The sequence below is a fragment of the Balaenoptera musculus genome, chromosome X (assembly GCF_009873245.2).
Source record: "Balaenoptera musculus isolate JJ_BM4_2016_0621 chromosome X, mBalMus1.pri.v3, whole genome shotgun sequence".
Classification (NCBI taxonomy): Eukaryota; Metazoa; Chordata; class Mammalia; order Artiodactyla; family Balaenopteridae; genus Balaenoptera; species Balaenoptera musculus.
In genome coordinates this window covers 3803323-3816456 of record NC_045806.1, presented here as the reverse complement: position 1 = coordinate 3816456, position 13134 = coordinate 3803323, and the positions used below count along the sequence as shown (strand labels likewise).

The 13134-nt window shown below is 40.9% G+C and overlaps 1 protein-coding gene across 4 annotated transcripts in view; it reads left to right on the top strand.

Annotated features, from left to right (window-relative positions):
- The window catches only part of NLGN4X (neuroligin 4 X-linked), a 422841-nt gene that overhangs the window by 156449 nt on the left and 253258 nt on the right, over positions 1 to 13134 (top strand). For all 4 annotated transcript variants that reach the window (XM_036841155.1, XM_036841156.1, XM_036841153.1 and 1 more), the window contains one exon: positions 9773 to 10574. In XM_036841155.1, the coding sequence (XP_036697050.1) occupies positions 10103 to 10574 (472 nt within the window). In that variant the 5' untranslated portion in view covers positions 9773 to 10102. The remainder of the gene's footprint in view (positions 1 to 9772; positions 10575 to 13134) is intronic.

Sequence of the window (13134 nt, the reverse complement as noted above, 5' to 3'; positions counted from 1 at the left end):
ACCACGCATTTGCTTAATTGTAATAATTTAAATACAGGCTTGACCTCATCATCTGGAATGTAGACTGTATTCAGATGGGAGTTTGATTATGTATCGTCATATTGATCAAAGTGGGTCACAGTGGAAGCATTGAGTAAAACCTCAGGAAGTAGTTATAATTAGCTCTCGTTTCTTTGGGGAACACTTCTTGTTCTAAATGTATATATATTTACATACACATACATATGCATATGTGGTGTATATATTCACACACACGTATCTGCCCATATACCTACGTGCAGTAATATCCTTAAGTTACATCCTATGCTGTGCCCATTTTATAGGTAAGAATGTGGAGGCATCGATGGTTTACAGCCTTCAGTGGTTGCTGATGGTGTTGAATTCTAGGCAGCCCAAGTCCAGAAGGCACTTTCCTAATCCTTGCCCATACTCCTTCCAGATATTTAACAGCTGGATGAGTAAATGTTGCGATGCCCAGCGGTGAGTATTTGAGCCTATTTTTCAGATTGCTCACACTTAGACCGAACTATCTAGCAATGGGTAATTGGCATCACGTGTAATATGTTTTATTGATCATGTACAACGTGAAGGGCCTTGCACAAGGTGCCGGAGAGATTTGCAAAGAATGGAGAAGGCATAGTACTGGAACAAAAGGAACTTAATACCTCAGTGGGTTGGTTTGGAGACATACACACACACACGCACATGCACACACACACACGTGCATCATATTGTATTATTAGTTTAGATGTAGATATGTGTATATTTTAAAACTATATACATATAGTTATATATATGTATGCATAATTTCCAGTACAAACTCTTGCAAAATAACTCCATATGGTCAGATATGAGAAGGCGACAATGGATTATTTGTATAGGATAGTGAGTACAAGGAATCCATGAATATCGGGGGAAACAATTAATATTCATTCTGAATCTGGGTGTAGAATTCAGGTGAATGTAAATCTAGTGACATTTTAATCCTGCCCATAGAGGTTTTGTGGTCCTGAAGAGTACATTTTTTAGGAATAGGGTTGTAAGCCTGTTTTATCTGCTTCTGACACCACACATCTTCCCGTATGCTTCAGTGCCAATGGTCTCCCCTGAATTACGGCTTCCTACCTCATTGGAGAGCTTTCTGTTCCCAGCGCTTCGCTATTTCATGTGCACTCAGGTTTGAGGATAGCCGTCTGTGGTTTCAGAGGATCCTCAGGGTGAAGGCAACCGAAGAGGGCACATCCTCCAGGTCCTCATGGCGCGGTCCAGGGGCCGGAAGCTCTGGGTGCCAAGTGATGAGTCAAAGGTCGCCTGGCTAATTAGCGACCTAGGCAGTAGCATCTTAGGTGACCTGACTCTAGTTTTAGCGATGCTGTCAGCCACTGCTGCTTTTTATGGATTGTGTGGGCGGATGGCCCATTGCCTTGGGCTTGGCATGTAACCTTGGCGTTGATCTTTTTCCTTCCCTTTTAAAATTTCAGATATTTTCATTTAAAATTTCAGATACTTTTTTAAGTGCTTGGGAAAATGAAGTGAGGGCAAACCTATATATAGACATGCATCTCTTGATGGAAATCTGCACTGTGAAATAACCATGCTCATAAAATGTGCACTACATGGAAATATATAAATACCCACCTAGAAGCTAAACAAATATACATACGGCCATACTAGAAAATAGAACATTACCAATATCTTTGTATTGTGAATTGTGAATTGTGACCCTGGGTAGGAGTTAACTGTCCCAGCATTTGGTTTTAATAATGCCCTTCCTGTCTTTTGTATTTCAGTACAAATACAGCTCTAAGTAATGTACTGTTTAGTTTTATGTAGTATCATATCAGTAACATCACACCATATGTATTCTTCTGTGACTTGCTTTTTATTTGGGGGATTTATCCATTTTAACTTACAGATCCGTTTTTTATTTTTCACTGTGTGTAGTATTCTGTTTTAATATGCCAACATTTATTTATCCATTCACCTCTTTGTGGACGTCTGGGTTCTTCCAGTTCTTTTCCTATTATGGCTACGGCTGCAAATAGAAATGTCTGTGTATGTCTCCCGACATGAATATTCAAGAAGCTCTATGGGACAGATACAAACTATTTAAACTATATAGTTTGTATATATGTGTGTGTATGCTTATCTACACCAAAGTCTTCTGCATGCTCAACTTTCCTCTGTGACACAAAATTTTTTCCTGTGTGGCCACTCTACTTGTCACCGGCATAGCATGGGAACTGCTCCATATCCTTGCTCAACACTTGGTACTATTGGGCTTTTGCATTTTCGCTAACCTTTTGTGATCTCTCCTCTCTCTGACCAGTAACCAGTGAGGTTACCAGTAACCACGTCTCTGGTCCTGTGATAAGACCCTCAGCAGATGTGAGGACTTAGTGTATGTGGAATCTTGGAAAGGGAGCACCACAGGTGGCTTTGAATTTACCTAAATAACTAGAAAAAGGATGGTACTGATTATTGAACTGTGGAACAAAAGCATGGAGACAGTTAGAGGAGCACAGAAAAGAGATTTTTCAGAGACCAGATGTCTTGAAGACATGACAGTTTGACCTTGATGATCTGTGACTTGAGTTCGGTGAGAGAGCTCCACACAAACCCTGGACATATTTGCAAATTACTTGATTTAGATTTGGGAATCATGTTTGGTAATAAATAGTTTTTAAAAAATTAAACATGTATTTATTAAATTTTCTGTTAAGTGTTGAACATTTTTCTTTGCCCTAGGGCTATAGTGATCAAAGTAGATTTTTTGAAATTTATTTTTTATTGAAGTATAGTTGATTTACAATGTTGTGTTAGTTTCAGGTATACAGAAAAGTGAGTCAGTTTTATATATATATACATATATATATATATATATATATATATACACACACACACACAGACACACATATATAAATACATATATATATACTGTTTCAGATTGTTTTCTCTGATAGGTTATTACAAAATATTGAGCAGAGTTCCCTGTGCTATACAGTAGGACCTAGTTGTTTATCTATTTTATATACAGAAGTGTGTATCTGTTAATCCCAAACTCCTAATTTATCCCTCCCACCCTTCCCCTTTGGAAACCATAAGTTTGTTTTCTATGTCTGTGGGTCTATTTCTGTTTTGTATGTAAATTCATTCGTATCATGTTTTTTTAGATTCCACATATAAGTGATATCGTATATTTGTCTTTCTCTGTCTGACTGACTTCACTTAGTATGATGATCTCTAGTTGCATCCTTGTTGCTGCAAATGGCATTATTTCATTCTTTTTGATGGCTGAGTAATATTCCGTTGTATATATGTGCCACATCTTCTTTATCCATTCATCTGTCTATGGACATTTAGGTTGCTTCCATGTCTTGGCTATTGTAAATAGTATTGCTTCTATGAACATTTGATTTAGATTTGGAAATCATGTTAGGTATTAGTTGAATTAGACACAGAAAGTCAAGCATTTAATGAGCTTTTAATACATGCCAGTCCCTGTGCTTGCTTTAGATGTACACACAATGAATAAGGAAAAAAGCACCGCTTTTAGGGACACTTTCATGAGAGTATAATCTTCAAGTGGGCAGGAATTCTGTCTCATCCCCCACTATGTCCCAGTAACTTAGAATAGTGATCTTTATGAAATACTTACTGATCTATGACTAAGTTTTGGTGTTTTATTTCAGTGACCGCTGTAGATTCTGTTGTCCACATAATTGCTCTCGAAAAAACATCCGTGCTTTATTCCTGATCATATCTCTGGCCTACATATCCATGGTGTATCTTTCTATCCAATCAATCCTTTTTTAATTGAAGTATAGCTGATTTACAATGTTAATTTCTTCTATACAGCAAAGTGATATAGTTATACATATGTATACATTCTTTTTTATATTTTCCATTATGGTTTACCACAGGATATTGAATATAGTTCCCTTGTTGTTTACCCATCCTATATATAATAGGATGTTGCTGCAAATGGCGTTATTTTGTTCTTTTTTATGGCTGAGTAATATTCCATTGTATATATGTACCACATCTTTATTCATTCCTCTGTTGATGGACATTTAGGTTGTTTCCATGTCTTGGCTATTGTAACTAGTGCTGCTATGAACATAGGGGTGCATCTATCTTTTTGAATTAGAGTTTTGTCCAGATATATGCCCAGTCTGTCCAGTGTCTTGACTGGACCACATATAAGCCATTAACTCTTTTTCCTGGTTTTAGTCTGGGTTCTGGCTCTTGTTGCAAACTCCAGTTCCTACGACTGTGGCCCTGTTGTTTTCCTGAGCCATTAAAGTTCAGTATGAGAACAGAAATGGTGACGGAGGTGATGGAGTTGATGCTTTGAAGCCCCCACTGGACATACAGCCACCTTGAAGGTAGTACATATGGCATCTTCACTCTGTAATTATTTACATCTAAGCTTCTTGGTTCAAAAGGGTGGATTTTGTTGGGATCTGGTGTTTAGAACTGAAAGGAAGTACACGGATAGATGTGCGGAGAGCGAGAAGATTTGACAAAAGACACAGTAGATTGTGACTATGCCCACGTGGGAGATAAAATCAAAGCCAGCGTATTAAAAAACACACAAAAATGTAATAAGTGACTGATCGCCAGCATCAGGGAATCTTGAATAGGGATTGTGTGTGTGCGTGTGTGTGCGTGTGTGTTGTCAGCCCATGTGCAGAGTGTCGCGCTTGTTCACGTAGGTGACAGGTGCCCTGGGCCACCTCACGGTAGACATCTGTGCTGTAGGATAAAAGATGAACCCTAACCCCACTTGGGTACCATGAAACGTTGGTGTCCTCTCCAGAAACAAAAGAAAAAATAAAACCGGGGAGGTCTACAGGTTGTACAGTTTGGGGAATGCCTATTCCCCAGTGGCGCCCTTTCTAGGAAGCAGTGTGGAAGGATTGTTGTACAAGCGCATTAATTTTACCAGCATCTACTGTTCTTGGTTTCCTGATGCTTTGTGATGTGAGATGAAAGTGAATCTTCCAAGTGCCTCTTGTTGTCAGCAGACTATTGATAGCAGATAGCGAGTCCCAGACCTTCGATGGAGCTGAGAGTCACCTCAGGGGAGGTCTGTTTCCACCTCATTGATCCTCTCGTGTTTTTTTCCTTTCTTTTCTTTTCTTTTTTCTGGAAGGTGCATCCACAGAGCTCTCTCTTGTAATGTATTTCGCAGCCACAGAAAGGTGAGGCCGTGAACACCCAGGAGACATGATTTCATTCCTTGGAAGGCCAAAACACCAAGATAAATTTGATCAGGGCTCACCTACATTAAATACGTATTGTAAAATTAAACCGATCTCAATTTGAGTGATCTGCACTTTGGAAAGAAATTTATTGCAATTTTTATTTTGACTCATTTATAGTTCAGCATGCCTGAGTAGTGGGAGCCAAGTCTTAGTTACAACCTCATACAGAATGACTGTCCTGTAGAGATCATTCTAAACTACCTAATCAAGTTATAAACCAAGTCGAAACGCCACTCTGAGAAATTAGTCTGTGTGCAGCTTTTGCAGGGAGAACATGCTATCAAGGCCTTCCTCACTCCCCAGTTGTATGTATGCAGTGAAGTTTCAGTTTTTGTTCTCATTTTTTTCATTAAAATTTTTTTCTTCAAGAATTTCCTTTGTAGTATCTTGTTTTTATTTTGGAAAAAGTTGAAAAATATATAAATACATATTATAGAGAAAATAGATAGCATATTTATAAATATGTGTATTATACATATCCTAACTGTACACATACATTATGTGTAGCTATAACAACATTTCACTCCTTGTAAAATTATTTTCAGTGTGATGTTTACACAAGAAGTCTTTTTTTTGTCCTCCCCAAAATAAATTTATAATGATTTTTAAACGAGGATGAGGATGCATGTTTAAAATAGGTTTATTTTTTAAATCTTCATTGCTAAAACTTTTACAGTTGCCAAATATTTGAATGTGACACATACAAACACACACATACACATATATATATATACACACACAAATGTAAATCTAGTGCCACTGATGATAATTTTCAAATGTACCCACAGGTGCTTCGTCATTTACATGGCCACCATAATCCCATATTTGATGATTTACACCCGTGGTTCTTACCTTGAGATGATCTTGCCCCCGGGGGTCTCTTAGCAATGTCTGGAGATATTTTTGATTGTTAAAAGTGAGAGGCGGGTGCTACCAGCCTCGAGTGGGTAGAGACCAGAGGTGCTACTACACACCCTACAGGGCTCAGCACGGCCCTCACCATAAAGGCAGTGTGGTCCCAAACGTCAGCAGTGCAGAGTCTGAGAAACAGTGCTCGACATTGGTGGTATTCCATTTGTGCAAACTGCCAAATTCCAAAGCATCGGGAAATAAGATAGCTCAGAACGTATGATTATTTTGAATGCCTAGCCTGGACTTCATGAGTGTCCAGATACCCGCCCCCCCCCATTCCCCTTCTCTTAGGTCCGGCTGGTTCATGGTCTCTCTCTGGCCCTCAGAACCTTGTGGGGAGGTAGGCTTGATCATACAGGTGAAGCATGAAGTCTGCGTGTGCCCTCACTTGCTCAGTCTTAACGAATATGTGACATAGAGGTGCTGCCATCCACATGGAGCTGGAGAAATGATGGAGTGGACCAGACTTCCTCAAGGCATTCACGTTGTAAGTCCTGGGACATATCCGCCAACTGAATTCTACCTTTATGGAATTCTGTGGTCCAGGGACTACGTGATGCCTTGTGTGGATCAACTCAGTTAATTCCCAGAGAGTTAGAAACAAATAAGTAAAGAGAGGCTCAAAGAATTTAAACTACTTGCTCTATACCTGCTTCATGCCAACCCTGGGCTGACTTCAGTGCATTTTGTCTCTGTACCTGGGAGTGTTTTGAGCAGGTCTGTGTTCAAAATCCCAGCATTTCATGGATATTGAGGAGACCTTTTCTCTGCCCTGCCCCTTTGCTCACTTGTGGCTCAGCCCAGCCCCACAAAGGAGGCATGACACGCCATCTACTTAAAGCTCAGAGAGGTTGACTCACTTCTCCAGCTCACAGAGAGGTAGCATTTGGGGACCCAGGTCTATCAGAATCAGAAATTACTGGCATCTCCTATGACCGTGACGAAGGCTTGAGAAGGAAGTACTGATGCTGGTTCTAAACCAGAAGGGCTTTCAGGAAAACAAGATTTCAGACAAGTCAACACCTCTTTCACGTTTTTCGTCTGTCTCTTAATTATTCAGCAATTGGATCATGCTCTGGCAGAAATCCAAATGTTGTCTCCAGTACAAAGACAGAAGCAAACACATAAATCAGCCACTGGGTGTGATGCGAATTTTCCCTCTCAATGCCACCATCCCGCGTTGTAGTGCATTTTCATCCAACTCTGATTAACCTGGCCCAGGATGTCATGGATGACAGAATTTCCCCCAGACGTATTCTAGCTCTGTGATAGATCTGGCTCCGATATGTTTCATTAGAAAATAAATGATCTGTTTGACATATTCTACTCAACCATTCCCTGAAATGAAATGCATAATTATATTCTAGTCCAGAAAGACTCTGAATAACCCAGAATAATCTGTGTCCTTAGAAACACATTTGTCTATTTTCGGCTGAAGAATGCTGTATTTAAAGGTAGAGTCCTGTAGTGAACAGACTGGTGGTTGCCAAGGGGGAGGGGGTTGGGAGAGGGATGGAGTGGGAGTTTGGGGTTAGCAGATGTAAGCTTTTATGTATAGGATGGATAAACAACAAGGTCCTACTGTGTATCACAGAGAACTATATTCAGTATCCTATGATAAACCATCATGGAAAAGAATATGTTAAACTATGTATATGTATAACTGAATCACTCTGCTGGACAGCAGAAATTAACACAACGTTGTACATCAACTCTACTTCAGTAAAAAAATGTTGATTAAAAAAAAAGGTAGAGTCCTTGCAGCACCTCATGAAATGTTTTCTGTCTCTAATGCATCATTTATAATACTCACGTGCGACATTCTTGAATGTCATACGAGCAGTGGTTTATCTGGAGAGAGTCGTCATGTGATCCCCGTAGGGACAAATTGAGGTGGTCCCTTTTTTTTTTTTTTACTCTGATGACGCCACGTGGCTTGCAGGCCTCAGTTCCCCAACCAGGGATTGAACCCATGGCCCTGGCAGTGAGACCGCCAGAGTCCTAACCACTGGACCGCCAGGGAATTCCCAAGGAGGTCACTCTTTAAAAGTTAACTCCTCCCAGACTCGATAGGAAGATGGCTCAAATGTACCAGAAGGTTCTTAAATAGGCTGCAGGGTTTACCCTTGAAGGCATGCAGCGCTTTACGTGAAAATCGGAACTGCTGTGTCAACACTCTTAATTATGAATGGTGTCTTGATGTGACAAGCACTACGGCATGCACTTGAGATGCACCATCTTGTTCAGTTTCTTACAAGGAGGCTGAGATTCAGGGCGGTGATGTCTGGAGCCCACAGACACGTGCCACTGCGTAGCCCGAGAAGGATGGGTATCCGGTGTCAGTGCTCTCTCCATTGCGTGTTGCTCCCTTTGTGGTCGCTGATAAATACCCACATGGCATGAAGCCAGCCTGGTCTCGATGCACACTTCCCTTTACCCACCTTGGAAAACTTCTAGAGCTCCACTCCTAATACCTTAGGAAAAAGTGACAGTTCTTTTTACATTTATTTATGTACTTATTAGTGTATTTATGTATGTATGAATTTATTTAAAAATTCTATTGGGGTACAGTTGCTTTACTGTGTTGTATTACAGTTTCTACTGTACAGCAAAGTGAGTCAGCTGTGCGTATCCGTATATCCCCTCTTTTTTGGATTTCCTTCCCATTTAGGTCACCACAGAGCATAGAGTAGAGTTCCCTGTGCTCTACAGCAGGTTCTCATTAGTTAGCTATTTTATACATAGTGGTGTATATATGTCAATCCCAGTCTCCCAGTTCATCCCACCCTCCTTCCCCCCTTGGTATCCATACGTTTGTTCTCTACATCTGTGTCTCTGTTTCTGCTTGGCAACACTCTTTGACATAAATCACAGTGATATCTTTTTTGACCCACCTCCTAGAGTAATGAAAATAAAAACAAAAATAAACAAATGGGACCTAATTAAACTTAAAAGGATTTGCACAGCAAAGGAAACCATAAACAAGACGAAAAGACAACCCTCAGAATGGGAGAAAATATATTTACTTTATATTGGAGTATAGTTGATTTACAATGTTGTGTTTCAGGTGTACAGCACAGTGATTCAATTAAACATATACCTATATCCATTCTTTTTCAGATTCTTTTCCCATATAGGTTATTACAAAATACCGAGTATAGTTCCCTGTGCTATACAGTAGGTCCTTGTTTATTTTATATATAAAGTGACAGTTTTCTTAAACATCTGAGAAACAGTGTTTTGGAAGTTCCTATCCATTGATGGGCCAATATTATCAATAATAGTGCAATTAGGAGACATCAGTACAGTTATCTGTGCAATGTGTATAACTTTTGGTGGTGTGTTTGTTCCTTCAACAAAGACTTGAGTGTTTCCGGAGTATTGGCATCGTTCTTGCTGATGGGACTCACTGTAGAAATTAAGACAAGTGATTGGCGAAATTCTACTGCCCGCAGATGCCGCTATACGAATTCATCGGTGAATGAGAATTTCCTTGCGTGATGTTGGGGGTTGCATGGAAGACACAACAAACGCCATCGGTGGCAGTGGTCTTGCCTTCCTTATCCTTGTCTGCTTTTCTCTCCCATTAGGCTGACCGCTCTGCCTTGGACTTCTCCTAAGTGATCGTTGCCCCGGGGAGGTGTTGGACGGTCACCGCTTCCTTGGAGCCTCGCACGGGCTGGAATTCGGCACCAGGATTAAGAGAGGGCTGCTGTCCCGTGATGGGCTGCCGAGAAAACCGCCGGGTTTGTTGTTAACCTTGGGCTCTGTCTATGACCCATCGGAGAGGCTTCCTAGCAAGCCCTTCCCCTGTCCAGGGTCTTGGTCCCTGGAAAGCCGTCTCTCTCTGCAGGCTCCCTTCTCGGCTTGCTTTGCTTGGAGTTGCGTCGCACGGACGCCCGCGGATGTGGTGGTGAACCATGTCGAGACCCCAGGGACTGTTATGGCTTCCACTGGTCTTCACCCCGGTCTGCGTCATGGTGAACTCCAACGTCCTGCTGTGGATCACCGCCCTGGCCATCAAGTTCACGCTCATCGACAGCCAGGCGCAGTATCCTGTGGTCAACACCAATTACGGCAAAATCCGGGGCTTGAGAACACCGCTGCCCAATGAGATTTTGGGTCCAGTGGAGCAATACTTGGGGGTCCCTTATGCCTCGCCTCCTACCGGGGAAAGGCGGTTTCAGCCCCCGGAACCCCCCTCCTCATGGACTGGGGTTCGGAACGCCACTCAGTTTGCTGCCGTGTGCCCCCAGCACCTGGATGAGCGGTCTCTCTTGCATGACATGCTGCCCATCTGGTTTACTGCCAATCTGGATACTCTGATGACCTACGTTCAAGATCAGAATGAAGACTGCCTTTATTTGAATATCTATGTGCCCACGGAGGATGGTAAGTACTTATTCTAAACAGAAAACACCTGCTCGCTCAGCCTCAGATTTGCCAAGAGGGTTGTATAATGTCCTGTGCATGATATTTTCTATAACCATTCATTTCTTTTTTCATATTCAGTTATCTCAGTAACGTACCATTTGTTCGACTTGAATTTACGCAGTGTCTAATCGGTGGAGAGTATCATAATTAATGACTTAATTCTTTCCATATATTGCCTATTTAGCACTGCTGTAGTCTTTATTTGCAGGTGATAGCCAGTGTGAGCATATAGTCTTCTATGTTATACCTGAATCATCTGTAAAGGAATGGATCTATTTGTTTTTCTCTTTCTGACTTACTTCACTCTGTGTGACAAATACAGTATGCTAACACATATATATGGAATCTAAGGGAAAAAAAAAGAAAAAGGTCATGAAGAACCTAGTGGTAAGACGGGAATAAAGACACAGACCTACTAGAGAATGGACTTCAGGACATGAGGAGGGGGGAGGGTAAGCTGTGACAAAGTGAGAGAGTGGCATGGACATATATACACTACCAAATGTAAAATAGATAGCTAGTGGGAAGCAGCCGCATAGCACAGGGAGATCAGCTCAGTGCTTTGTGACCACCCAGAGGGGTGGGATACGGAGGGTGGGACGGGGGGAGATGCAAGAGGGAGGGGATATGGGGATATATGTATACGTATAGCTGATTCACTGTGTTATACAGCAGAAACTAACACAACACTGTAAAGCAATTATACTCCAAGAAAGATGTTAAAAAAAAAAAAAAAGGAATGGATCTAGAGAAACTAATAGAATTAAGAACATTAGCATGCTGACATAAGCACCTGAAAATTATATAAGGAATGGTTCCTTTGGCTTTAATGCCTTAAGATATTAGTACTTTTTGAGTCTTAAAAGGAACCACTGATTGTTTTAAATACACAAGCAAGGGATATTTGATAAAACAATTGGACTTGTTTGTTTAGAATCCATGTTGTTGATATAAATTTGGACTTTATTTCCTGCCAATATTCACTGCAATCAAATGGCAAATGTGTGTCATCAGATGATTCTAACTACGTTAGAAAAATGATTTTCTTGCTTGAACAAAATGCCCCTTTTCTTTTGGATAACACAACAGTGAAAATCTGTGAAAACAATCATGTTCCATATATTAACTTAATCCAATACTAGTAAAACTCGGATATCTCCTTGTTCGTGTAGACCTCAAATTAAAATGTTTGCTAACCAGCCCAGCCAGACTCAAGGTAGTCTACAATGAAAGTCCATTTCTCATTTCTTGTTTGCATGTGCTCTTTTTTATACAAGGAGAAGGAAAAACATAGAATGAAATCTTCCTGGAACTTAAAAAAAAGTAATTGAGAGGAATCATAGCCATCACCGTCTGCTATAGAAACTGAATTGTGTCCTTGTCCTTGGTAACTTTCATGCAGACATTTCTTTTCCTTTTTTTACCTTTAATCCTTGGGAGATGTTTGTCAGTGAGCTTTGGCTGAAAGTCTGCCATAAATGATGACATTATTCAGTGATCTCCAAAGTCGGATCGTATCTGCCATATTGTTCTTGCTCCGTGCAGATGCAAAGAGGTGGCCTGGGTACCTTTCTCCAGAAACCAGGACGGGGGCGTCTGTTAGGGAGATGACAAGGAATGCCCAGGGAAAGTGAAAGGGTTGAGCTTCATTATGTTAGTAGCGTCTGGCATGTGGCTATTGTCACTATGGTGACAGATCTCACAATTACCTTGTAAAGTCTAGGTCTTGAATGGGGTTCAAGGGGTTAAACTGACACTGGACGCCTTACTTCCATGCCCGGTGCTGAGCTGCCTTAGTGCGCAGTAGCCCGCAGTAGCTGCTTGGTGCATATGTAAGAGGATGGATAACCGCACCCCAAACCAATTAGAGTTCTCATTTCAAAGCCACCTGGGTCATGGTCTTTCTCATCATGAACTATTCAAAGAAAGGAATAAAAAGAAACAAAGACAGGGTGGTGGAAACAAAATAGGGTAAAGGATTAAAATTGCTTTCATGGGACTTCCCTGGCGGGCCACTGGTTAAGACTTCGTCTTCCAATGCAGGGGGTGCGGTTTGATCCCTGGTCGGGGAGCTACGATCCCACATGCCTCACGGCCAAAAAAGAAAACCAAACAAACAAACATAAAACAGAAGCAATATTGTAACAAATTCAATAAAGATGTTAAAAAATGGTCCACATCAAACAAAAATCTTTAAAAAATAAAATAAAATAAAATTGCTTTCATCATAAATTTGATATGCTGGTGTCTCTGAACCGGTGACTTTATAGCATTAACCTTCCAAACAAGGAATGCACTTCAAATAGAATGCCTGCTTCTGAGAGGTCGGGGTACAGTTACACCGCCCAGGAAGACAAATCAGTAGCTTCCTTGATGACAGACCCATAGATGTGCAATTGTGTGGATTGAACCCATAAACGATTCGGCCGTTTCTTTGTGGTTCCGGATTGAATAGGAATTTGGGAATAGAAACACGTGAAAAAAGCTGCTGAATAGAGAAGCAATCTAAATTTAAGAA